Source organism: Phlebotomus papatasi, chromosome 3, assembly GCF_024763615.1.
Source record: "Phlebotomus papatasi isolate M1 chromosome 3, Ppap_2.1, whole genome shotgun sequence".
Taxonomy (NCBI): domain Eukaryota; kingdom Metazoa; phylum Arthropoda; class Insecta; order Diptera; family Psychodidae; genus Phlebotomus; species Phlebotomus papatasi.
Window position 1 is genome coordinate 25,804,511 of NC_077224.1, and position 27,687 is coordinate 25,832,197.

Genomic DNA, 27,687 nt, shown 5'->3' on the forward strand with positions numbered 1-27,687 from the left:
CAAACTTTCAGGACCCATCAAAGTCAAACTTAAATTTTCAAATATTTTACAATTTTTTAGGTTATCAATTTTCAAAAATCTAATAAGTAGCAGTGCAATGAAATTTTTTTCATTTTTTAGGCAAATGTTGAGGTTATGTACAATTTGTTGTTTACAAAATAACTTCACTTCTTCCACCATAAATAATTGTCTATCAAAATCTTACAAAGTTCATTAATTTTATTCTGAATAAATTTTCCTGATTCATTTGTTTGCTCACAAAGGATTTCTGTGGTAAGATATTTACTAAGCATTTGTTCAACCTAACCTCAAAAGTATTCAGCTGACGGAAATAATATTTATTGAAGATAATTTAAAAATTTGTTTAATCCTTCACAATTTATCAAAAATAATTCGTTATCTAATTTATTCTTAATTTTGATTAAGATGTTAAGCCTGGTTTTCTAATTTAACTGGTAAAATTTTAGGTTATATTGAGCGTAACCTAAAAAATATTCGAAACATTTCCAATTATAATCTCATCAATTGCGTTATAGATGAATTTTTGATCAATAATCGCAACAGTAAAAGAAAACTGCTGTAAGACTTATAAACACTAAAAGTTTAAATTCTAACCTTCAAAATAAAATGGAGCCTGCTAATTTAAAATATTTCTAAGGCATTCGGTAATTTATTAGATATCTTGCACATGTTTGGCTTATACAAGAAAATAGTATGCTGCATTTAACTTAGAGATAATTTATTTTTCTAGGTTAGGTCATACATAACCTCGAATTCTGAAAGAACCTCTTTTCGAAATGAGAGAATAGAGGGTCTAATATTTCGATGAACTTCGAAAAGGATATGAATGACATGGAATTTTAAAGACTAGGCCAAATTTAACCCCACAAAATTTTGTTCTTTGCGAAGTTTTTTAGAAAAACTAAATAAGCATGGAAATGTTTGAACTTTGAACGCGAAATTACGTTTAAGAAACACGAAATGTTCTTTGAAACGCTGAAAAGCATCCGAATGGTATCTAAAACTCTGAAATCCATTCAAGAGAATAAGAAAATGTTGCTAGAAATGGGCAAATGCGTGTTCAATAGAATGAAAACGTTTCTTTAAACTCGAAAACGTATTTGGAATTCGGAAATATTTCTAGAAACGAAGAAATGTATTCACAAAACATTGAAACGTATCTAGAAAGCAGAAAATGTATCCAAGAAACACGATAATTTTATATGAACGCAAAAAAGAACTTCTGAAAAGGTTGTAATCTTTCTAAAAACACAGAAATACATTCAAGAAGCATAGGAAAGGTTTCCAGAAGCAAGAAAACTCATCTAAGAAATACGAAAATGTCAGAAAAATGCTCTCAAGATACTGGTATACGTTTCTAGGAAAGAGGGAATACATTTAAGAATCATGGAAAGGATTCTAGAAACATAGAAAGCATCCAAGAAACACGCAATGTTTCTATGAACGCGGGAAAGTTTCTGAAAGTTGTAAATGTTTCTAAAAACGCAGAAACGCTTACAAGATACATGGAAGGAATGCATTTAAGAAGTAAAGCTTGGAAATATTTCTTGAAACACGGAAACGCATTCAAGAAACAGGGAAGTGCTTTTAGGTACACAAAAAGCTTCTGACAAAGTCGTAAGTGTTTCTAAAAAGCAGAAACTTTTTCAAGAAGCATGGTAAAATTTCTAGGAAAGGAGAAACGCAGTAAATAAAACATGGAAATACTTCTAGGGACGCGGAAAAACTCATGAAAATGTTGGAAAATTATCTAGAAACCCATAGACGCATTCAAGAAACATGGGAACATTTACAAACACGGAGAAATGAATACAAGAAAAACACAAAAAATATTTCTAAGAAAACGGAAAAGTTTCTGATAAGTCGTTAATGTTTTTAAAGTTCCGAAAACGCTTTCAAGAAACATGAAAGTGTTTCTAGGAAAGAAACGCATCCAAGAAACACGAAAATGTTTCTAGGAACGCGGAAAGGTTTCTGGAAAATACGTAAATAATGTTTCTAAAACCCAGAAACGTTTTCAAGATACATGGAAGTGTTTCCAGGAGAAAAGAAACGCGTCAAAGAAACACGAAAATGTTTCTAGGATCATGGAAAAACTCATGAAAAAGTCGGATTTTTTTCTGGAAACGCAGAGACGCATTCAAGAAACATAGATACATTTCTAAAAACAAGAAAATGAATACATGAAATCCGTGAAATACACAAAAAGTGTTTCTAAAAACACGGAAAAGTTCCTGATAAGACGTTAGTGTTTCTAAAATCCCGAAAACGCTTTCTACAAACATGGAAGTGTGTCTATGAAAGAAGAAATGCATCCAAGAAACACGAAAATGTTTCTGGGAACGCGCAAAAGCTTCTGGAATAGTCGTAAATATTTCTAAAACCCAGAAATGTTCTCAAGATACAGGAAAATATTTCTAGGAACGCAAAAAAACCCTGAAAGTCAGAAATTTTTCTAGTAACACGGAAACATGTTTAAGAAACATGAAATTTTTTTAATAATGAGGAAACGAAACGCATTCAAGAAATACGGATATGTTTTTAGAAACACGGAAGAATTCCTGACCAAGTCGCAAATGTTTCTAAAAGTCCAGAAACACTTTCAAGATACATGCAAGTGTTTCAAGGAAATAAGAAACTCATTCAAGAAACATGAAAGTGTTTTTAAGAACGAAGAAACGCATACAAGAAACGCGAAAATATTTCTAGGAAAACGGAAAAGCTTTTGAAAAGTCGTTAATGTTTGTAAAATCTCTAAAACGCTTTCAATATCATGGAAATGTTTCTAGGAAAGAAGAAATGCATCCAAGAAACACGAAAATGTTTCTAGGAACGCGCAAAAGCTTCTGGAGAAAAGTCATAAATATTTCTAAAGCACAGAAACGTTTTCAAGATACATGGAAATATTTCTAGGAACGCAAAAAAAACTCCTGAAAGTCAGAAATTTTTCTATAAAAGCGGAATCACGTTTAAGAAGAAACATGGAAATATTTGAAATAATGAGGAAACGCATTCAAGAAATACGGAAATGTTTTTAGAAACCCAGAAAAATTCCTGACAACGTCGTAAATGTTTCTAAAAGCCCAGAAACCCCAGAAACGTTTCAAGGAAAGAAGAAAGACATTCAAGAAACATGGAAGTGTTTCTAAGAATGAAGAAATGCATACATGAAATGTGAAAATATTTCTAGGATCACGGAAAATCTCTTGAAAAGTCGTTATTGTTTCTAAAATCCCAAAAACGCTTTCTATAAACATGCAAGTGTTTTTCGGAAAGAAACGCATACAAGAAACACGAAAATGTTTCTAGGAACGCACAAAAGCTTCTGGAAAAGTCGTGAATGTTTCTAAAACCCAAAAACGTTTTCAAGATACAGGAAAATATTTCTAGGAACACAAAAAAAAACTCCTGAAAGTCAGAAATTTTTCTAGAAACGCGGGAACACATTTAAGAAGAAACATGGAAATATTTTTAATAATGAGGTAACGCATTTAATAAATACGGAAATGTTTTTAGAAACACGGAAAAATTCCTGACAAATTCGTAAATGTTTCTAAAAGCTCAGAAACTTTCAAGATACATGGAAGTGTTTCAAAGAAATAAGAAAGTCATTCAAAAAACATGGAAGTGTTTCAAAGAAATAAGAAACTCATTCAAGAAACATGGAAGTGTTTCTAAGAACGAAGAAACGCGAAAATATGTCTAAGAACTCGGAAAATCTCCTGAAAAGTCGTTAATGTTTCTAAAATCCCGAAAACGCTTTTTATAAACTTGGAAGTGTTTTTAGGAAAGAAACGCATCCAAGAAACACGAAAATGTTTCTAGAAACGCGCAAAAGCTTCTAGAGAAAAGTCATAAATGTTTCTAAAGCTAAAGCCCAGAAACGTTTTCAAGATACATGGAAATATTTCTAGGAACGCAAAAAAAAACTCCTGAAAGTCAGAAATTTTTCTAGAAACGCAGAAACACGTTTAAGAAGAAACATGGAAATATTTTTAATAATGAGGAAACGCATTTAAGAAATACGGAAATGTTTTTAGAAACACGGAAAAATTCCTGACAAAGTCGTAAATGTTTCTAAAAGCCCAGAAATACTTTCAAGAAACATGGAAATGTTTCAAAGAAATAAGGAAGGCATTCAAGAAACATGGAAGTGTTTCTAAGAATGAAGAAACGCGAAAATATTTCTAGGAACACGGAAAAGGTCCTGAAAAGTCGTTAATGTTTCTAAGATCGCCAAAACGTTTTCAAAATATGCAAAATATGCTTCTAGGAAAGAAGAAATGCATTCAAGAAGCATGGAAATGTTTCTAGGAATGAGGAAACGTATCCAAAAGAAATATTTCCTTTTCCTTCCGAGAAAAACATCAAACGTTTCTAGGCGGTTTCGAGAAACAATAAAATACAAAGAATATCACAGAAACATGCTAAAATTGCAATAGAAACGAGCACGGAAATCACTTGCTAGTTTTTTCTTTATTAGTTAGGTCCTTGACCACTTAGGACTTATGCCGAGAGACGGCTTAGTGGAAAATGATAGAAATGTGGTTTAACAATTATTTTGAATATATTCCGTTAAGCCGTCTCTCGGCTAATCCTCAAGTATGTCAAGACCCTTACCTTTTGATGAGACAATGCTTGGGCTTGGAAGAATTTAGAAAGGCAAAGTTAAATCACCAAATGTTAATTCTTTCACTTTATAAAATTGTTCTTATTAAATTTTTATGCAAAAACGTGAAAGTTTTATGTTAATTGTGTTTCCACAGCTAGTTGAGAGAAATAGTGAATTAATTTATTAATTCCCCCGATAAATCTTAGTGCACAAATTTTTGGTGTAAATAAAATGATTTTATTTTGTAAAATTAGCACAAATTTTTCTTTGTGCACCATTTTCCAACGGTTGCGCTCAATTTGAATCTGAGCGATTTCGCTGAGTCAAGATGGCAGAGTGACAGCGAGCGCGCCGTCATCTGGCTGTCAGTTGTATTTTTTTGTTGCAGAAAATGGACAGTGCAAAGAATCCGAGTTCGCTCTATGAATTGTGTTTAGGAAAATATGTATCAAATTTGAGCAAAAGTGTTGTGTCTCTGCAGAAAATAAATGCCCTTCGACTGCTGCCTCCGGTCATCCTGGCCGAAATCTACTATGCCGTGAGTAACATTGCAAAAAAAATCCATTTAACTTTTTTTTCCACCACAAAAAAATCATCCATTCCAACTCATAACAATGGAGATTTTGAGTCGTCAGCTGAGAGGAGAAAATTTTTCTTTGATCTCTTTTGGCTGGGTGAAATCCAGGAAAATCACTTGATTTTCCAAAAAAATTCTGGGGGAAATTTCCGTGAAGAGCCTGAGGATGATTTATGTGGGGGATTTGTTGGGAATTTCTCGATGGGTAGCGCATCTTTTTTGCAAAAATTTATGTTTTTCTTGCGTTTTTTCACTCTCGTGATGTTTGTGTGATAAAAATATCGACGACGTCTCTCAATGACACAACTACAGACGCAAATAACAATAATTTTGACCATCGGGAGTGACGTCGAGACGCAGAAAATCCGTGGGAAAGTCTATCCCAAAGAATAGCGCCCTCAAAACAAAATAATTCTCCCAGTAACTTTCCATCTCCCTGAGCCCTGCTCCCTCTGTCCTCCAGTACCAAAAACCTCCATGACCATTAACTCTCCAACCCCCCAAAAACTCTCCTGTTTGACCAAGACTGTCCCCATTGAGTCCATTCAGCCTTCCGGACGCTGGATAGGCCAGAGATCAACTCAAAAGAAGCCTGGAAAGACATTGAGAGGGAGATGCAGAGAGAAATAGCCACAATATTAGAAAGTGAAACCACAATTTATCGTCAACTTTCTGTTTCATTTTGAGGGGCACTTTCTGTGGTCTTTTTCCACGGACTTTTCTCCATTGTTGATTGAAACTTTTTCCTTTTTTCCTCTCTCTCCCCACGACCATCCAGAACTAATTGGAATCTATGGGGAAAATATAGGCAAAAGAAAGAGAAGATAATTGAGAAATGCTATTGAATAAGGCCAATTGGGGTGTTGAACTTCTCCTAAAAATGATTTTATTCCATAACTTTAGGTTTTAGGACATATTTCAATCCAGAAAGATAACTTAGCACTTCGTATTAACCTGATTTAAAAATTCACGCTAATCTCTAAGACTGATAAGACAAGATTACGAGAGATTTGGACAATGGCTAAGGTGAAATTATGCGTAAAAACAAGGTTTGAACTCTGTTCTTTGAATAGTTTAAAAGAATTTAAAATGATCCTCCACCAGATCCTTCTATTAAAGCCAAAGGAATCACAGAGATGGTATAAAGTCATTTAAAATGACTGCTCAAGCATTAATCGTCTATCCAGATGAGGGATATTTATTTGAAAATTTCTAGGAATAGTTTAAATTTAATATTTCAATGTGGAAATTGTTAATTAAAAATTGAGAACAGTTGGCAGCGCCTCTCGTGGGAGAAAACAGCGCTCTCATGCGAAGAAAGAGACTGTCAGTGTTAGTTTTCAAAATTTGTTTTTCTTGTTGAAATGAAAATTTTTGTCTCACAAAAAATCCTAACTCGGAAAGAATACTAGTAACAAAATAAGTATGTATTTAGTGTTCTATTGACATTTTGTATTAATTAAAGATCACTAAAAAAAATTTAGCATTACAAAGGCTACTCTTAATCAAGGGTGGAATAATCACTTTTCGATACTATGGAATCGATAGTATCGATAAATCTGTATCTGTTAGATTATAGTGAATGATGACTTTTATCCAGGGCCGTAGCTAGAGTTGAATTTAAGGTAGGGCATCAGTAGTTAAGGATAGGGCATTCATCAAAATTTTTGATTGCTCTATTTTGATAAGTCGATTTCTGTCCCACTTCACTTGAATGTAAGTGAATGAGGTAAAACGAAAAATAATTCAAAAATACAAATTTTAAAAGTAAAATATATTCTAATCTAATTCTTCGATACACATTTAAGGGGTTACGTGGGCCAAAATTGACAAAAAACAGCAGATTTTGTTCGAATTTCTTTTCGACATAATAAAAAACGTAATTAATTGAAGCTCTTACGCATATAAAAGTACAGCATTCAAACTATATTTAAAGAAATTTTCATTTAAAAATTTATCCTGTGGGACTTGATTTTTGGAGAGATTTTTAAAGAAAAAAAAGCATACCTTTCTGTGAATAAGATTTCTCGAAATTGGTTCATCTGGAAACAAAAAACCAAATATTTCATGTTAATTGATGAATTAAACTAGTCTTTGAACGAAGTATTTTTTCAAAAAAATGAAATTTGAATTTTTAAGAAAATTTCCTACACAAAAATACCACTTTTGACGTGTTTTACACTATACGTTTCGTCTTGTAGAACGTAGAATACATTTTGATCAAGTGAACATAAAATCTTTCGTTTAACCCTTTAAGGACCCCTTAATCCCCCCCTTAATCGACCCAAAAATGAAATTTTTCCTACGACATTCAAAGCTGTATTTTGCCCTAAAATGTTAGAAAAAATTATTTTTTCTGACCCTCGATTTTTGACCTTCTCGTCTTTAAAGGGTTAATGATTACTTTAACTTAACAGATAACAGGAAATGTTTGATTTTTGGATTTAGATGGACCAATTCCGAGAAAACTACAAACTTAAAGATCTTTAACGCTTTATAGAATGATCTTACGGGTTTTAAACGTCAGACTGAGTAGCCCACTTCCCGAAGGTCACAAGCAACCAATTTTACTGCTTTTTCAGAATCAATTAGGTCATTTGTCCTTTATAATCCAATCCCCAATTAAATTTTTCCAAAAAATCTTAATTTTGCCAAAATATTAGGCCAGTTAAGTCATATGGCTAAGTCATAAGTCTGAAGCCCGTATTAGGATGGGATTATTAATTGCAAATTATCTTATTAGATTCTGAAAAACAAATAAAATCGCTTGTAATTCAGGGTTTTGAGATCTTTAGGAACTGATCTAAACCTCTAATCTAAATACCGCCTTAATCTGAGAATATACATCAAGTTTCAAAGTTCGATTTAATTTAAAATTTAAAGTTTTGTCTTAAAATATTCCTTTTTAAGGTTCAATTTGTATTTTTTGATAAAAGTCCATAATTTTTAAGTCAAATTTCAAGCTGAAATGTATCAAACGTTACAATAACGACTTTAATTGAGAATATTACTATCTAAGTTTTCTTAAATTTGCCTGTCTCGCGAGAACCTTTAAACTTTTAAAACTTTATGGACTGTTGTATTTTTTCTAAGCAATTTTATTTTCCCAACAACAGAATTTCTACAGCGGAATAAATTTTGGCTATAATAAAAAATTAAAAAGGCGTCAGTTCTATCCGAGAATACCCCAAAATTAAAGAAAACTTATATTTCAAAGTCTATCTGCTTCTCCTACACAAATACCTATGTCCTTGACCTAATCCTTTTCCTTTAAATCCTAATAAATTGCAATATGATTAGCTTATTTAAAAATAATTACTTTTATTTATTACAATATTTACGTTTTGTCTAATGCAATATTTGACTCAAAATGGCGAATGCCTATTTCTATTCCAAATAACCCTTCCCAATTCTAATAGACCTTTCCAATGAAATTCAAAATTATTTAAAATCCTATGTGACAGCCTATTCTTTTTAAAATTAATTTAATTACCAACATGGAACATTTCCATTGAGAAAAATATTCAGATTTTTTGTAATTCTCAATTCATAAAAGTTCGCAAAAGAGCCTGAATTCAAATATCTCATTCACTTTTGGGTCTCTTGATTAAGTTTCTTGGTAAGAATTAAGAATCAACTGAGACAATCGAAACCTTCGTGAAATCATTGCTAAAGGATATCTTTAAACGTTTTGTACGCAAATTGAAGCAATGAAAGAGATAACGCGAAGAAATTGTAACTATTAACACTTTAAAACACAAGGATACTTCTTTCAACGCATTTTAACGCTACTTTTTACTTGCTGTATCTACTGTACGCAATATTTCTCAGCTCCAAAAAATCAGAATTACTTGAATTTCATCTAAATGTACCTTCACTGTGAAATGAAATGATAAGTTTTTTGGAGTTTTCTCAGCTAACAACTCTGACAAGGAAGTGTTAGAAGAAAACTCGATCGATGGCGCTATCCGCGCTGTCAAAACTGTTCCCAATTTTTATTTTTAATAATAATAATAATAAGGCTGGCACAACATTCCATGAAGGAACAAGGCCTTCCCGCAAGGGGATTTCTAGACATGTATTATTATTTTTTCTTGTACGGGATGAGGTTGTCAGTCCCATGCCCGTGGAATCAAGTGCAGTGAAGCTCACTGGATGCAATTCGAACACCTTTAACACCAGAAAAATTCCTGGTGGCCTAAAGGGGATTCGAACCCGGGACACTTGCATCATAGACCGAGTGCTCTACCACTTGACCCATTGAGTGTCCAAGCTTAGTTGGCTGAGTTTTCTCAGTTAACAACTCTGACAAGGAAGTGTCAGAAGAAAACTCGATCGATGGCGCTATCCACGCTGTCAAAACTGTTCATAATTTTTATTTTTAAGCTTTTATGAGAAAAAGTTCAGCCAAATTGAACTTTTTCTCGTAAATGCACTCTTTTTACTGCTCGAACTCAAAGAGAGAACAATTATAATCGACTACTTTTTTTCAATTTGTCACCGTCCTGCAGCTTAAACGGTAAAGGATATCAACTTCCGGATTTCGATAACCCCCATTAAAAAACAATATCTCCAGGTCCAGAGGTTTTTTTTCCTTTTTCCCCCACTTTCCTCTATTCCCTCCACAATAATGCTTTTTGGTATATTTCGAAAATGGCTCCTACGATTTCTTTTATTTTTCGATATGTTTTAGATGTGGTCCAGGCGAACAATTCGTCCAAACATAAATACCTATCTATGACACATACCTATTGACCGTTTTTCTATATAGAGTAGAAATTTTTTCAATAAATTTGTTGAGAAATTTCTCAATGGAAATGGCCCATTAAAATCAGAGACACCTATCAGGATTGATGGATGTCTCTGAATAAATTCATATGAATCTAATGTCATAAAATAAATTAATTTAAATCAAATGCAATTACGATTTAGTTAAAAAAAAATTATAATTTTGAAACGTAAATAAAATGAGACAGGACACTAAAACAATTCGGGAAATAGTTATCGTCATCGCTAAAACTACGAGCTTTTCAAGATCAATACAATAAAATTTCTATAATTAAATATTACTTGTGAGATTATACTCATTTTGATCATCTCAGAAAAATATCAGTAAAAACAGCCACAAATAGCAATAAAAATTTTTATATATTTTATAATTAAATTATATATTGAGCGTATTGAGCCATTACTGACTGTAATATCAAATATTTTGAAATTATTTTCTTAAGAAACACGCTTCATTTTGAAAGCATTTCGAAAATAAGTTCTTCAGAAAAGATTTTATGCGCCAAAAAGAATCAAAAAAACATGAATTAGGGGAAAGCTCAAATGAGAAAAAGGAGATTTTAAATCGAAATAAGAAAGTTCCGGCTTGAGTGAAAACAGATTGAAAGAATTTGATATGAATTGCCTACTATCCGGAGCTTATTTATAAAAAAAATGCCCCTAAATGTATACAACATTTTTTTACACATCAAATTGGAAATACAATTGGAAATAATTGGAAAAATTTTGCATACATCACGGCGTTCTGTAACTTATTCCAAAAACCTCTCCTGTGGGTATGAAATATTTCTGTGTCACTGGAGTGATTTCGGGGTTTTTTTTCGTTCCCGATATTTTTTCTTTAAAAGTGGAACTCCCTGTCCCACGTTTAAATGGGTCTTACAACTACAAAATAAGACAATTAATTTTATTTTGACGTAGAATAATAAAACTTTGTTAAAACTTTGAGTAAGTGGGATCTTTTATCCCAAAATTGGGGAAGTTCGTCTATTCTCCCTTTAGTATTATAAAAATATAGAAAAGCTTTTATTTGGCAATCTTGTATATTTTTGGGTAATTTTCATGGACGAATGCCAAGCAGAAAATTGAACAGAACATTTCCCTTGACTTTCTAGAAAATCAATAGGTATGGGATTTTTGATTTAAATTTGAAATAAAAAGAGAATGTGCCGAAAGGTCATTCTATAAAATTACCCTTCTCAAACCAAATTAGACAGTTATTTAAATAGCTCACTAATTGAATTATTTTTGAATATTTTTTCATGAAAGAAGATTATTCCACAAATCCTTTTTTATTTTGGATGTGGATATCAGCCAATTTTTCAGAATCTCATCCCAAAAGAAAAAGAATTTTATACAACATTTCTCGGCGCAAATGAAATGGCATTGAAAGAGTTTAAACATCTCTTCTGACACGGAAATTAATTAATTCTTCTATCCATTTGAAAATAAAACCATATATTTCTTGCCCACTCTCCGCCAATTCCAGAGAAGTCTGACCTCGATGTTTCCCTTTCGCGCAAACATTCCACAATCTCACCAGACTATTTGATAACAATTACACAAAGTAAAGAAGGTGGAATGGAAAATGCACGAGAAAACAAGTGACTAGCCAATATCTCTGACTTGCAACTGTTTTTCTTGTCCATTAAGATCAATTAGAGAAGTCTCAAAGTGACAGAGAAATAAACATCCTTACGAGTATTGGGTGTTCATTATTGAAAAAAATGCCATAATTGGTGTATAAAATATGGTAATCCATGGTAAATTGCTTAAACTCATTCTCATCAGAATGATTTTTTGGGCAAGAGGTGAATAAAATAGAAGAAAAAAAATAAGGGAAGACTTTCAGGCTTCGCACACACTCTGGCTTCGAACTCGAACACTCCATATTTTTACCATATTCTTTTTTAGCTGAGATTCTTTACAATCTCAGCTTTTGTGGTCACAGGTGAAATTCGACCTCGTCGACCTCGTCAGACCGCGCCTACATTTTCGATTTACACGTTTTGACATTCACAGATCACGAATGTCATGTGGCTAAAACTTTTTTTTTCGTGGACGTTCTGTCCATTTTTTGTAAGCCCATTTCTGGAGAAAGAACGGAAATATATATCGACAAGCAGTATCCGTCATAATTTAAATGGTAATGGATAGCTAGAAGCAAGTGAGGTTACCTCCACCTACCACCCATCCTTCCGCCATTTTGAAACACCCTCAAATTTTGTTTTCTCAATAACTCACCTCCTATGGCATGGATTGGTCTCAAATTTTAGTATATTATAGCTGGGCCTAAGACCTTTCGAGTGAAAAAAAATAAGCCCCACCGACCCCTCTGGTCCGGGCTATAAGGGGTCAAAGACTGAATTTTAAAATGACAATATCTCCGGTTTTAATTGTCAGATTTTGAAAGATTTTGGTGTTCTGGAAAGCCCTCGTGGAATACTGTTACACTTTTGACACTTCAACTTTATCCGATTTAGTCGAAGGTCCGATTGTTAGAAAAATCGATTTTTGAAAATTCGATGTCGAATACTTCAAAAACTAGACGATGCTTTTTCTTTAAATTTTAGTATGTTGCAGCTGAGGTTAAGACCTTTCCAATGGAGAGTCGCACTCCTCCTTCGATGTTCCCTGACTTGAGCTATAATCAAAAATATCTTGAGTGGACAGCAATTTCGATGTTTATGGCCAAAATCCTAAATGAGTCGAAGTCCTAAGAAACCCAAAGTTCCGGTTAGGCCAAAATCCCGAATAGATCGAGGATCTCGTCGAAATTCCCGATAAGTTAAAATCCCTAATCCTCTCGTTCAGTAAGAACCTTCCCGATTTGAGAGCTCTCTCCGCTTGAGGTTTTTCCTTTACCGATTCGAAGGTAAATCAGAAAGAACTTACCTAAAAACACGTTGGAAGTTCGAAAGTTTAAACCGACGACTTACACAAAAATGAGCAAGTTCATAAAAAGAACAGTTCTTTGAATGAAAGTGCAGTTCAAACGTTCTACCATTTTGAATTTCCACAAAACTACACAAAAAATCACTTTTTGCAGCAAAAGTTTGCACACTGTTGTTGACAGTTGACGATTGAAGTGTCAAGTATATCGAAATTCGAAATGGCAGAATAATTAGCGGTAAAGCGGCGGGTATATGAACTTGCATTTTAGGCTTCCCATAGATATTCGAATAGGTTTAGCTTGGCTTTCGAGTGCCTTTGTCTCTTCGAAATGTTATTACTGAACGGAGCTAATGGGTCAAATATCTCTCCACTGCAGCTTAAAATCGCCTAGTTTTCGTGGAATATCAGTAAAAAACTTTATCTCGACATTTGACAGCGTTTTTTTTTATGGAGAACCTTAATAAAATAATTTTCTTTTGTAGGAAACTATGAGATGGGCATAGTATTCACTGGCGCTCACAAAGTGCCTGTCTTTAAATTTCCCACAACACAGAAAATTTTCCTTTACTAACGTGTTTTTTCGGTCACGAAAAAGTGCGTAATCCCGGAATCCCGTATAACTAGGACTTTAAAGTCGGCTTCAGATCTAAAGTTTAGCCTAGTTCCCATTGATCTCGAAATTCAAAATTGTAATCAATTTTATTGCTTTTCAAAATTTAATGGATCACTTGCCTGTGTTCGTCCACATTCGTCCGATTGAGTTGAAATTTTAGTGTTGTAGTTAATATCAAGACCTTTTCAGAATGTATCTAAATTCCGGTCTAGATCAAGCAATTACCTAGATACAGAGACTCAAAATTTTAAAGAGTTTTTAGTTTTGACAATTATTCAAAATGGCGGACAGAAACGTCAAATCAAGATGGCGATCACGCCACCTTGTAGATCTCGGGCATTTTATCTTTAGTTCCCATATAATTGGATGGTTTTTATTGAAATACTTTTCTAATAAAGTTTTAGAAAGGCCATTAATGACGGTGCGAATAATAAGCGTCGTTGTTTTATGTTTTCCTCACAACAAAGTGAAAACGAACACATTCTGACACTTGAGAACTTCAAAATTCGAAAAAGTGTACAGTAGACTCTCGCTCAATCGACTCTTTTTCAATCGGGAGAAAAAATTTTTTTGACTATTTTCACGTTTGATTTTGAAGTAAATTTGCTCGAATTCGCTATAGTTCCTCTTATTTTATCCTGATTCTTTATAATTGAGCGCTTTTTTTGGAATTTATAATGACTTTGACGCCCAAATCTTTCGATAATTTAGATGACATTTTGCCCCATATGCCCGACTCGGCCACCTTGCAGAATTATCAAGAAGTAATAATGTCCCTTTTTTTATTTTTCAAAAAGAATTTCAAATTTTTCAATTTAAATTTGTGTATGGTAAGATTAAGTCTTATTGAGGCGTGCCTTTATTGTTCATGGTGAGGTGATATTTTTCGGAATTTAAAAACTGAATAACAACATATATATCGTCTTTTAGAAAATAAAACCATAATAAATGTTTACAAAGCCCTAAAAACTATTAACATTAAAAATTGAAATTATAAAATATTGGGCCTTAAAGGGCGTGACTAATTCTTTCACGGGTGAGGCTTACAGGGAGTTCCGCTTTCAAAGAAATTTTCGGGACTGAAAAAAAGGCTGCGAATTCACTTCAGTGACACAGAAAAATTGCATACCCACAGGAGAGGTTTTTGGAATAAGTTGAGATCCTTAACCCTTTAAGAATGAGAAGGTCAAAAATTCAGGGTCAGAAAAAATATATTTTTTATATTTTTTTAGAGAAAAATACAACTTTAGAAGTTCGTAGGAAAGTTTCATTTTTGGGTCACCAGTGACCCAATCGTCCTTAAAGGGTTAAAATAAATTCTGAAATAAAGGGTTAAAATAAATTCTCAAATTCTGAAAATTTGAGGCATTGGACTACACTGAGAGAATCCGAATAAGTTAAATGAACATTCCGGAAATGTTTAATTTACCCTGCAGTATTTATCCGAAATAGGCGTAAATATTATACTTTTTAAGTGTATTAGGGATTAAAGTTACCCTTTTTCATGTTAATTTTACCCTTGGAAAGGTGTAAAATTAACATTAAAAAATGTTAATATATTTTTACACCTAATTTTTCTCTCATTGTGGCTATTAAAATATAATATTATTATAGACCAAGTTCATTTATAACACATTGAGAAAAAATTATTTGTGCGAATCATAAATCGTCCGAAGGTAACGCGCTTTCCCATCATGAAATATCATCATGAAATCATGAAATATTTAAATACTTTTCAACTTCTCGTAATGAATGCCAAAGACGCTGATGATCCCATTCATCAGTTTTGGGGAACAGTGACAATCCCTAAATCCCTTGTGATGCCTCTTCCAGATCTCCCAGAAGGCTGATCTGTGCGAGACATTGCTGGAGGAATTGTCCGACTTGATGGTATTTGCCAAACTTCTGCGCTTCGGTTCAGCTAGACAGAAGCTGCTGAAGTGCTTTGCCAGTCTCGTAAAGAACAATTTACCCATCATGTCGTGCCTGACCAAACGCTATGTTGACTATATTGAGTACAGGAGATGGTACAAGCAGGGCAGTGGTAGCAAAAGTTGCACAGATCCCGAAGAGGAAGATGCAGACAGTCTGAGCAAGGCTCGACGGCAGGATGTTGATCTAGGGCTGCGCCTGGGGACTTTTCTGTCGGAGGCTGGATGGCTGTCAGAATGTATTGAGGTTATGTCATGTGTTTTGAGGGTGGTGAGAAATATTCCTAGGAATGAGACATCCACGGAGCATCTGCTGACAGAATTGGATTGTCTGCAGAGATTGCTCTATGCTCAGGCAAATTTCTGTCTATTCCGGGATGCTGATATCACGTACAAGGCCATCGTGGGACTGATTGACAGGGTGGGCATAGATAGCATCCCGAAAAGTCTCCTGGCCAATGTCTATCTGCAGATTTCAGTGTTGTTCTTTGCCCGAAGTGAATACGATCAGAGCTATACGTGGAGTATACGGGCTCTGACTAATGTGGCTCAGGAGAATATTCCGGACAAGGTATGTGACAAAAAAATTCTTTTGTAGTTAGAAAAATGTTTTACATCCTCCAATTGGGCTCAAACTTTCTCAGAAGTGTTTATCCGAATCCGTAAAATTGGAAGAAAACGGTGATAAATACCGAGTTGCGGCTTTTCCGGTCAAAATTCTGTTTTTCCGTTGTCTCGGATATTATTTCCCCAATATATCAATTATTTTGGCATGAATCATATTCGAAATTTATTAAATTATTGCTAGGCTTAGCCATTTACAGAATACACTGAAAACCGAACGTTGAAATCTATTACCCTTTGACCGCTAGACCGGTAAAATGTGAAGAAAAGCGGATAATGCGGAAACCAAATAGAATTTCGGATTTTAATATTCGAGAAATAATTTATAAATATTAGAGATCTTTTAATTTCTAAACTGTCTTTTACAATTGTTACGTCTCTTTTTAACCATTTCTGCAAACATAAGGCAAAATCATGTATACTTTATAATTTATCAGGATAACATACACTGAGAAAAATCCGAAAAAGCAAAAATAACATTCCGGAAATGTTAATTTTACCCTGCAGTATTGATCCGAAATCGGTGTAAATATTATGCTTTTTAAGTGTATTGGGGGTTAAAGTTACCCTTTTTCATGTTAATTTTACCCTTAAAAGGTGTAAAATTAACATTAAAAAATGTTGATAATATTTTTACACCTAAAGTGTTAGATTTATGAGGAAAATAAGTTAATCGCACCCCCGTTTTTTTCTCAGTGTGAGAGATTTCTAGATAGCATCGATCTAAGCTGAGAAATGGATTAAAGTCTCCAGAAATTATAATTTTTCCCAAGGCCTTGAAAATTTCACGGCTACATTAATCCAGGGACTCATTAATTCTCGCAACCCCGAATGTCCCGGGATCTTGAAAATTCCATAAACTCGAAAATGCTGTAATTTCGAATATCCCAGGATTCCGATTATCCCAAAACCTCGAAATTCAAGGATCCTCTAGGATTTCAAATATTCCGAAATCTTGAAAATCGCATGACCTGGAAAATTCCAGGACCATGAATATCCCAGGATTTCGAATATCTCAGAATCCAGAATAACCCAGAACCTCAAAAGTTCAATTTTAAGAATTGGAATGTCCTGGAGAACCCCGTAAATCCCAGGATCATATTAATCCCGGTGCCGTAAATATCTTTGGACTACTAAAATCTCGAAACACCGAAAATCCCGTGGAATCGAATATCCCAGGATCTTGAAAATCTCAAGACTTTGGATATTCAAGGACCCTATAAATCCCGGAATCTCGAAAATCCTGGTATTTTGAGAACCCCGAGACCTTGAAGATGCCGGGCCGCGTCAATCAAGAAACTTCAAATATCTCAAGATCCCGAATAACCAAGTACATCTAAAATCTCGATATATAGAGTTTTTGGAAACCTTAAAAAAAATCTCGATATTTTTTTCTAAGGTTTTAAATGGGGAATTATAGAACTTAGGGAATCAAAAAGAAAGCTTTAAAATCATAAATCAACTACCGGAATTCGTCGGGAAAAAGGATGTCTCCAGGAAAACATCGATTTTTCCCAAAGCTTTCGGCTAATAATTAAAAGCTCACAGCTAGAGCTGAAAGCTTTGGGAAAAGTCAATAAGTTTTCCTTGAGAGATCCTTTTTCTTCAAGAATTCCAGTATCCCCATCAATATAATTACCGACGATTTTATGAGTTATTACCGATTGAGACCGACGCAGTCAGATCGGAAATTTCAAGACCTTTCAGATAAATCTAATCTAGACCAAATGAATTGAGAAATAAACCTTCTGGAGATGTTTAATTTTGACTTTAAAACACTCAAAATGGATCATTTTGTGACGCAGAAGCCCCGGGTTTACTTCCCAGATTGGATCTCATTCGGTCCGAATTTTGGTTTCAAAATGTTCATTCGATTTTATTTATTTCGATCAAAGAATTCTGACCGACCGAATTCTGATATGAATTCTGTCCGTCCGTTGGCTGTCGCCAGCTCTGAAGGCCAAACGATTTGAGATAGCGACTTGGAAGCTTCGGAGGACTACTCATAAGTCGACCTTGCCACAAAATGCGCCTCTTTTCCTCCCCTCTCGTCTACCCTTCCAAAACCATGTTTTCTGGGATTGCTGTGGGCTGCGACTTTTTGGTCAGTAAAAAATAAAATTTGGTCAGTAAAAAATAAAATTTGGTCAGTTAAAAATAAAATATGATCAGTAAAATATTAAATATGGTCAGTAAAAAGCTTTAAGAAATCGGTAAAAAATTAAATTTGGTCAGTAAAGTCAAATTTGGTAAGTAAAAAATCAAATACGGTCAGTAAAAAAAAAAAGAATCTGGTCAGTAAAAAATCAAATTTTATCAGCGTTTTGGTCATTAAAAAATCAAATTTGGTCAGTAAAAAAATAAAATTTGGTCAGTGTAAAATAAAATTTGGTCAGTAAAAAATCAAATTCGGTCGGAGAAAAGTCAAACTTGGTCGGTAAAAAGTTAAATTTGGTGAGTAAAAAATAAAATTTGGTCAGAGAAAAGTCAAATTTGATCAGTAAAAAATCAAATTTGGTCAGTGAAAAGTCGAAATTGATTAGTAAAAAATGAAATTTGATCGGTAAAATATAAAAAATGGTCAGTAAAAAATAAAGAACCTGGGAAGTAATAAATCATATTTTCTGTGCTTCCAGAAGTTATCTGTATCGCCTGTTAAGGCAAAGGGAAATTTTCTGTGCTTTGGCAGGTAATTTGTACCGCCTGTTGAGGCTAAGGGAAATTTTCTGTGCTTTGGAAAGTTATCAGTAGCACCTGTTTAATTTTTGTACAAAATTTAGGGAAAACGAAATATGAAATACGAAATGGTAAACAAAAAACAAAATGTGCAATACTTTTTATCCGGATATGCAAAGTTTTAACTTTTATTGATTTCCTTTTAGTTTTTTTATTGACTATTATTATTCACTTATCATATTTAATTTTCCACTTATCAAATTTCACATTTTACTAATTTAAAAGAAAATTTACTGACCAAATTTGACTTTTTACCGACCAAATTTGACTTTTCTCCGACCGAATTTGATTTGTTACTGACTAAATTTTTATTTTATACTGACCAAATTTTATTTATTACTGGCCAAATTTTATATATATCTGACCAAATTTGATTTTTTATTGATCAAATTTGACTTTTCACCGATCAAATTTTATTTTTTACTGACTAAATTAAATTTTTTCCGATTTTTTAAAAAGTTTTTTACTGACCATATTTAATTTTTTACTGACCAAATTTGATTTTTTACTGACCAAATTTGACTTTTTACCGACCAAATTTAAATATTTACTGATTTTTTTTAAAGTTCTTTACTGACCATATTAAATTTTTTTACTGACCATTTTTTATTTTTTACTGACCGAATTTGATTTTTTACTGACCAATATTTTATTTTTTACTGACCACAAAGATTTTGCCATTGCTGAGGCGTCGTGAATTTTTCTTTCATTTTTATATATGTTTTGGAGATTACCCAAACGGACATTTCGTCCTTATACGAAAATCCGTTTAATTTAAATCATTCATAATAGCGGTCAAAGGTTAAAAAGGCTCTAGAGAGGGTATTTCTCATCTGAATGGTATCATATTTGGACTTGTTGGAAAGGTCTAGAAATCCTTGGAATACTTGACAAACCTGAACCGATTCCAATCGGTTGTAAATCGGTAATAAACCAGTAATGAACCGGTTTATCACCGATAACTAATTATTATCCGAACTTCAATTGTGTTACTCCTGAGGTGTTTTTTGGGCAATGTTTTGAATGATCTATAAATCGGTTCAGATCGGTCGTGAACCGGTAATGAACCATTAAGTAAATTTTGTACAAAAACTAATTTTATTACTGTTAAAACTATTTTCGGGGATGTTTTGAGTGATTTTTGAATCGGTTTAAATTGGTTGAGAACCGGTAAACGGCAAATAATGGGAAAGTTATTTTTAGGTATAGTCTCTAAGCCACGAGTTCGAGTACTTTGCAAAGCCTGAGACACATTGCCACCCTTTTTCCTTCTTTTAGTCGTAAGTGTGTCTTGGGCATTACGACTTAAGCCGAGAGACGACTTAGTGGAAAATGATGGAAATGTAGTTTAACCATTATTTCTAATATAATTACGCTAAGCCGTCTCTCGACTAATCCTAATGTCTCTGAAGGGCCTTAGTTTTCTTTCTAAGCTATCTGTAAGGTGTCCTGGTCGAAAACCCAAAATCCAGTATAGGTCCTCTTTGGGATTTCGATCCATTTGGGACTTTGGTTGACACTGATCTATGAGATAGTTCCGGAGATTTTCTAAGTTTTCGGTAAATATTTCATTGATTACCCGATATTTTTCAAGGTCAAATGTTAAATACTTTTAGAGGACGTATTTCTCAACCGATTCGAATAAAATTAGATTAGTTAGAAAGGTGTTTGATTTTCCAATAAACTCGAACCGATTTGTACCGGTATTGAATCGGTAATGAACCGGAAATTGAATTTTTACCTAAAATCTAACTGCAATGAAGAAGTTTAGTTTACCGTAGGCTCTTTAGGGTATTTAGGAACTGATTTTTGGATATCAGTTCTTAACTATTGATTATTCTTTGGGCGAAAGGTGGTGATTGATGTGCTGCTGCAAGCGGCAAAATCGTGCGTAGTGAAGCGTCACTTCAAGAAGGCCAATCTTCTGATCATGATGGCCGTCACGAAGACACGCAGTATCTACGGCAGCAATCACCAGAAGTACGCCGATGCGTTGCTAGACTATGGCTTCTACCTTCTCAATGTGGACGCCATTACGTCCAGCGTGGAAGTGTACAATGAAGCCCTGCAGATTAAAACGGAAATCTTTGGTAGTATGAATCTCCTGGTGGCTGTGGCTCATGAAGATCTCGCCTATGCCCTCTATGTGCGTGAATACAGCTCGGGGAAATTCACAACGGCACGAAATCATGTTGAGAGTGCAATTGGCATCATGAAGAAGCTCGTGCCGACAAATAATCTCATGTTGGCATCGGCAAAACGGGTGAAAGCGCTGATTCTCGAAGAAATTGCCCTGGACAATATGATGATGCACTCCAGTACTGACCATCAGGATCTCCTGCAGCAATCGGAGATTCTGCACAAGTCAGCACTGGAGTTGTCGCTGGAGGCCTTTGGGGAGATTAATGTGCAAACGGCGAAGCATTATGGGAATCTGGGGAGACTGTATCAGAGTATGAATAAGTTCGATGATGCGGAAAGGATGCACCAGAGAGCTATTAAAATCAAGACAGACCTCCTGGGAGCCTATGACTACGAAGTGGGACTGTCAATTGGGCATCTGGCATCCCTCTACAACTATCACATGCAGAAGCATCACGAAGCCGAGACGCTCTATCTCAAAAGCATCGAAATAAGTAAGTTTCGTTTTTTTCTAATTTCTTACTAGTTATTTCCCTTGCATAAATTTCTGTTGATTAGGCTAACTTAAATTTCGAAATGAAAAATTAAATAATATTCAAAATATTTTATTTTTATTAGTTGAAAAAGCTTGAAATATTCTTTTTAGTATTTTAAGTTTTAAAATAAATTTATGGATGATAATAATGATTTATTCAAGTTCTAAAAAGCCCCCTCCCCCCGACTTATTTATTAAAATATATTAATTTGTGACAGGAACATGTTAAATTCAATGCTTTAATTGAAATTTTGCAATTTTTTTAATTATTTGTATTGATCGGAAAAAAATGGGAGAATAATAATATTTCGATATTCTTAATTTTAATTTTAATTCATTATTAAATGTTTTTTGAGCAAGTGCTCTTGAAAGCAAAGGAAAAAAAGTAAAAAAACAATGATTTGTCAGAAAGCAATATTTGCATCCACCGCCGTCTTAGCGTTGATGTCCAACCTCCAAAGCCAAACGGTGAAAATGCCCTTTTTCAGATTGTAGAGGAAGGTTTTGCAGCTTCGTAATGCTGCAGGTTGCAGCTTCGTGAAAGTTGATTTTTTTCTAAATTACTAAATGAATTTTATCCATGGTCATATTCTTAAGGTGTCTACACATTGGGAGAAATTTTCGTCAAAAATTGCGTTTTTGACAGAAATTTGACGTTTCCCCCTACAACGCTGCAGGGAATTTCCTTCAAAAAGACAATTTTTTACAAAAATTGCTCCCAATGTGTAGAGGCCATTAGATTTTATGCGTTTTTTACACTTCAAGTGTCTGTTCGAAAAAACACCAATTCCAAGTTATCAAGATTAATATTTACCGTGAAAATCTTTTGCTCGAAGGGAGTCGTTTTTGTGGGTGGAAGAAAATTCACAAAAATTACCGCTTTTGCAGCTCAGGAAAATTGAATCTTACAGCTTCGTCAAACCGAGTTTGAGAATACCTTTGGGTCGCACTGTGCACGTCGCTGTGGATATTTGATCCATCCAGAGATTCCATTGAATAAGTTTACAATAAAATTGAGATATTATTATTTTTCACGTAAATCTCGAAGAAAATACATTTCAAATTGGTGGCTTATCCCTATATCTCTAGTATTTCCTTGCTTCTCCCACTCTCCCAGTCAATCCCATAAAATTATAGAAGAAGAAATTTAATTTTTTTTTTTTGAATCCATAAATGCAACCGTAACAACATGTGTTAGAAAAATATCATAAAATTGATTTTTTAATGCGAGATACTTCCTACAAACAGGTAGATGAAATTTCCATCTAAGCAATGATGCACACAAATTTTTGTGTTCGGCAAGGGGGAGATATTACCTTGAATGTGGTGTACACTGAGGTGGAAGTACTGAGGAAGTGGAAGTTTCAAAAAAAATGAAATGATTTTTGCTCATTTTATTTAATTACAGTAGGAAAAGTGTTAGTAAGCATGTAGCGCAATTAAAGCTTATGCTGGAGGACTAAATTTATGCCGGTTTTTTTTTGTCGCAATTAATGTCAATTCCTCATTAAACTCGTTAAAAAATTCAAATATCGTTTCACTAACGTCCTCTGTTGCAATGGAGGGATTTTAATTGAATGCCTTCCAACAATTTAAATTTTAAATTACGATTTTCAGTTGAAAAGTATTCGAGTGTAATAAGTATAGTCGATTCAATGAGATGGTTTTGCTACTGAAAACTATCTGGAATGACTAAAACTTAATTACAGGATATTAATTTATCCTACAACTTTCAGAAAAAAAATTAAGAATAAAAAAAAATGAAAAATATGGAGACATTAGAATATTTAAAAAAATATATAAATAATTAATATTATATAATATTTTTGACACAACGACAAAAGTAGTGTAAATCAGAATCTGCAATAATTATAAATGGTTCTTATATTTTTGAGCTTTAATTCGACAATATATTTTTTATTGCGAACTTTTTTGGGGTTAAATTAAATTATAATAAAAATAGAAAATTATACAAATTTTTGCTAATTAGTTTGTGAATTTTATTTAATTTTATTTTGAAACAATAATAGTATATTAAAGAAACGAATATTGTAAATGAAACTGTTAGCGATTTTTTTTAACAACATTTGACTTGCACTGGAATATCAAAACTAACAAAGTAGCAAAAAAAATAATTTGAAATTTTAAAAAAGTGATAAAATTAGCTTTGAATAAAGTAATGAGAATTAGAAAATAGACTTTTAAATTTTGTTTAATTAAAAAAATAGTTGAGTGATGATACACTGTTTGTTTCTATGCGAATTTCTTGATTCATATTTTCTTCTGAATTCTATTTTTTGTTTTACATATTAGTTCTTCGTAAAAAAATGAATTTATTATAACACTGAAGTTTGCAGAGTAATTCCGCGTGAATAAGTTTTCCAGATTAATATAGAAAATAAGTCTTCCAATAGAAATTTTTAAAATAGAGATTTTATTTTCAGTTGAATTAAAATGCAATTACGATATCCAAAAGAATGAAAAATAATAATCCAACTGTTCAAGAAAATTCAAATTAGATTTTAGTCGTTTATTTTAAATTCAAACGCCAGGAGTGCTTGGAAGTGCTTAGAAGTGCAAGAAGTGCTGAAAATCACCTATGGTACTTCCGGAAGTGTGGAAGTCTCTAACGTTTTCCATACAAATTTAGGAAGTGCTGGAAGTGGTGTACACAATTTTTCGACTAATATGCCCCCCTTGGTGTCCGGTGTAATGTTTCCTTCCGGGGAAAATGAGGCCTACATAGGTGGGCAAAATATTGTACGAAGCTGAGCAAGCCAGGGCAGCTTCGTTAAAAGTGCCACTACACTTTCATTTTCCTGCAGAGGAAAATCCAAGGATTTTTGTGAGGCGGAATTATGAAACTAATAAGCAAGAGTTTTTTTTGACATAGTGGTATAATTGATTTGGTTTGCGTGGCATTCAGTAAAAAATTTTAAATCTTGGATATCATTTTCCGTACGAAGCTCCACAACCTCCCCTACATGCCTTTTGCTTCATTTAAAAAGAGTATTTTATGCAACAGGATTTCAAAAATTACGCTGATTTTTTTCAACGATTCAGATTTTCATCACTCTGGCATACCTTTTAGATCAAGAAAATTTCATGAAATCAAAATTCACTTTTCTTTCTCCAACATTTTGTAGACATTTTGCAAAAGTTTTTTTTTCATTGTAATTTTTGTGAACTAATTATCCTTTTTGGACAAATTATTTTGCTTTGAAAAGGATTCAGAAATATCCACTGCCTTTTTCTTAAATTCCAATTAATATAGATCTTTATGTGCTAGTCTTAAACCGTCTTCGGACTAGAGGTTTAGCCCAGTTCCCGAGGGTCTCAAAACCTTAAACAGAAATCGATTTTATTGATTTTTTAAAATGTAATAGGTCATTTGCCTTTAATAATTGTTACCAAGATACACAGGGGGTAACTTTTCTTGTCCCACGATGTGGTGATTTTCTTCCTGAGTATGGAAACTCCAGGGAAGATCCTCACAATACTTACCTGGTGCAGAAATACTTCTCAATATTTTTATGTTGGGCGCCAGATCCTACAAGGATCGTGCACCAGGAAGAAAACACTCGTATTGGACTAAAACAACAATTTAATAACTTAAACACACTTGTACAGTGACAATTTTAATTTGACTAAACAAACGCGGAACAATTTACATTTGATGTTGCTGGGACAGTGGCTGCAGAGCAAGAGAAAGAATCTCTTTTTATCACCCGATATCAGGGCAATTATTCCCCCACCATAGAGTGATAAATAGATCAAGTTTGGCGCGCGATCTCTAGTACATTTTTGATCGATTGAGGGAATATGCAGCATATGCAGCATGTTCACGTTCATTTTCAAAAATGAACGTAACATAATCCAATCCTAAACCAAAATTTTCGAATAAAATCTTGTTTGATAAGATATTAGAAAAGTTATGCCATAATGGCTTAAGTCCTTAAGTCCTTAGAAAAGTTAAGCCTTAGGTCTGAAGCCCGTATTGCTTAGGACTTAAGCCAAGAAACGGCTTAACGCAATTATAATCTTCTTTCTTTAGGAGTCTGACGGAGAACTTTATGCTCTCAATTCTTCCGGTGTTCGTAAGAAAGGTATTCCTCTTTCAAATTAAAAGAATCTGGTTTTTCTCCAAAGCTTTCAACCCTTGGTACGGGTCTTCTTCAGTGGGTTAATTTAGAAACTTTTAAGTATTTGAAAAACATCTAACGTCTGACTAATTTTATGCATCGCCACATTCACTCTTTCCCGGGGATTCTCACTGTTTTATTTAAACTATTTTATTTGATTTTTCAAAATTTTTGGTACTATCCGTGTTGATCTTTCACTGTCGCTTTGTCTACTAAAGAGAGAAAAACCAGATTCTTTTAATTTGAAAGAGGAATACCCTTCTGACGAACACCGGAAGAATTGAGAGCATAACGCAATTATTTTCAAAATAATGATTTGAATATCTGATCATTATTTGGATTATAATTGCGTTAAGTCGTCTCTCAGCTTAAGTTGTATGTGCGTCTAGAGCATTATTAACCTCCTCATGATAGTTTCTTCTCCTGGCTCTATAACTAACTCATAAAAGAGGGAGCAGTTTATAAGAAATATGGAGAGGTTTTCGAATGCACTGCAAGTTTTCGTAACTTAGTAGGTTCGAAAATTTGCCACAAGAGGCGCTCTCATGTCAGTTCAGATGGCACTACTACTTTTTGACAAAAAGATCTTTTAGAATCACTTAAAAAAATCATTCATGGTAGCATAAACAATTATGATTCCTGCTTTCTAAAAATTTGTATCTTATTTATTCTTCATTTTAATTTCTAAATAAAAAAAAAGAATTGGACTGCGTGTTCACACTTAATAATTTAGTACTAAATTTGAGCACTTTTGAAATAATATCACTTGACTTTTTTAATACACTGTGAGCGCAACACGGGGGGCGTGGCTTATTTTTTCATAAGCTCAATTTTTAAAACTCAACTCAAAGAGAAATTTGAGGATGTAGCTTATCTCAAGAGTGCCACAATTTCCTTCATTCAAGAATTTAATAAACGGCAAATGGTATTTCTAGAAAGATAGAAAGATAACACTGAAAGGGGCGTGGTCTAAAATAATTTAAAAGTGAAAAAAGTCTCCACATTTTATTCAATTTAATTAAATTTAAGAGATAACACAAGTGTTATGAATGTCAATAGGGCTAAAGGCCTTTCCATCCAAATAGGTCTGCGCCTCTTTGGGGACTCGTATTCTGGCCTGGAATACGATTACCGTGGATTGTGTCATGTTTATGAATCTCTAGCCAACACAGATAAGTACTTGGAATACTCGAGAATCCTCGACACTTGGAGAATTCTGCGGCAGGAAAATGATGATGGGAGTGTAGGTTTTCTCAAGAAAAATAAGGTTTAACATAAAATTCCAAATTTAATCCTTGATTTTATTCACAGAAATCTGTATTTGTTGAAGTGCGAGATGACACGACAATGGAAGAGGTGACGAAAAAATTCTTCGAGATGTGTTCGGAACCTAGCAATGAAGTTATAGCGACAAAAGCCACGTGATTCCCTTTAATCTGCATTGTTGCATAAAAAAGGATTAAAAAAAAAAGAAAACCTCTTTGCAGTTGAATAAAAATTCAATGATTATTGTTCTGTTTTTACAAAGAGAAAAAAATAGTGCAAAAAAAATCATTGCAGATGTACTAATTAATCAATTTTTTTTGTGACAGAAGAATCATATATTTTTTTCTCATTTAAGGCAAAATACGTTTTTTTTGTAATTAAAACAACTATCTCTTCAAAAAAAAATAGTGATTTTTTTGCTAATAAGTAAGACAATTTATGAGGAAAAAACCCTCTTTTTTAGGAGAACATCATTGAAGGAAGAAAAGAAATATTATTTTCCATTTTTTGAAAATTTAGTCGTGATTTTGATGTAAAACTCAGCTTCTGATACTTCTTTTCGAATAAAGAAAAAAAACATCTTTGTATAGGAGTAATATTCTTAGATGTTTTTGTAAAGCATAGCCATTACAAAATTCGCTAAAATGTGAAAATATATTGAAGAAAAAAAAACATTGTGGTAACTATTTGAAAAAAAAAACAAATCTGTAGACAGACATTGAAAAAGATGAAGAGAGAATTAAAAGAAAAAAAGTTGTAGCTGGAGCTAAAAGATAAATAAAATGTTGAGAAAAAAAAACACTTG

The 27,687-nt window shown here is 33.4% G+C and overlaps 1 protein-coding gene across 1 annotated transcript; it reads left to right on the top strand.

The window, feature by feature from the left end:
- The first annotated feature begins 4,926 nt into the window (after positions 1-4,926).
- On the top strand, positions 4,927-27,687 carry LOC129807357 (amyloid protein-binding protein 2). Its single transcript, XM_055856575.1, has 5 exons — positions 4,927-5,171; positions 15,340-16,008; positions 20,650-21,433; positions 26,702-26,859; positions 26,928-27,687. Exons 1-5 carry the CDS (start codon positions 5,025-5,027, stop codon positions 27,039-27,041), a joined length of 1,872 nt encoding a protein of 623 aa, XP_055712550.1. The 5' UTR covers positions 4,927-5,024; the 3' UTR covers positions 27,042-27,687.

Bases quoted from the DNA above. Each gene is read 5' to 3' on its own strand.
- LOC129807357 (XM_055856575.1), top strand. From the start codon at position 5,025: ATGGACAGTGCAAAGAATCCGAGTTCGCTCTATGAATTGTGTTTAGGA. The intron at 16,009-20,649 runs GTATGTGACAAA...TTTGGGCGAAAG, and splicing joins AGGAGAATATTCCGGACAAG to GTGGTGATTGATGTGCTGCT. The intron at 26,860-26,927 runs GTAGGTTTTCTC...TTTTATTCACAG, and splicing joins AGGAAAATGATGATGGGAGT to AAATCTGTATTTGTTGAAGT.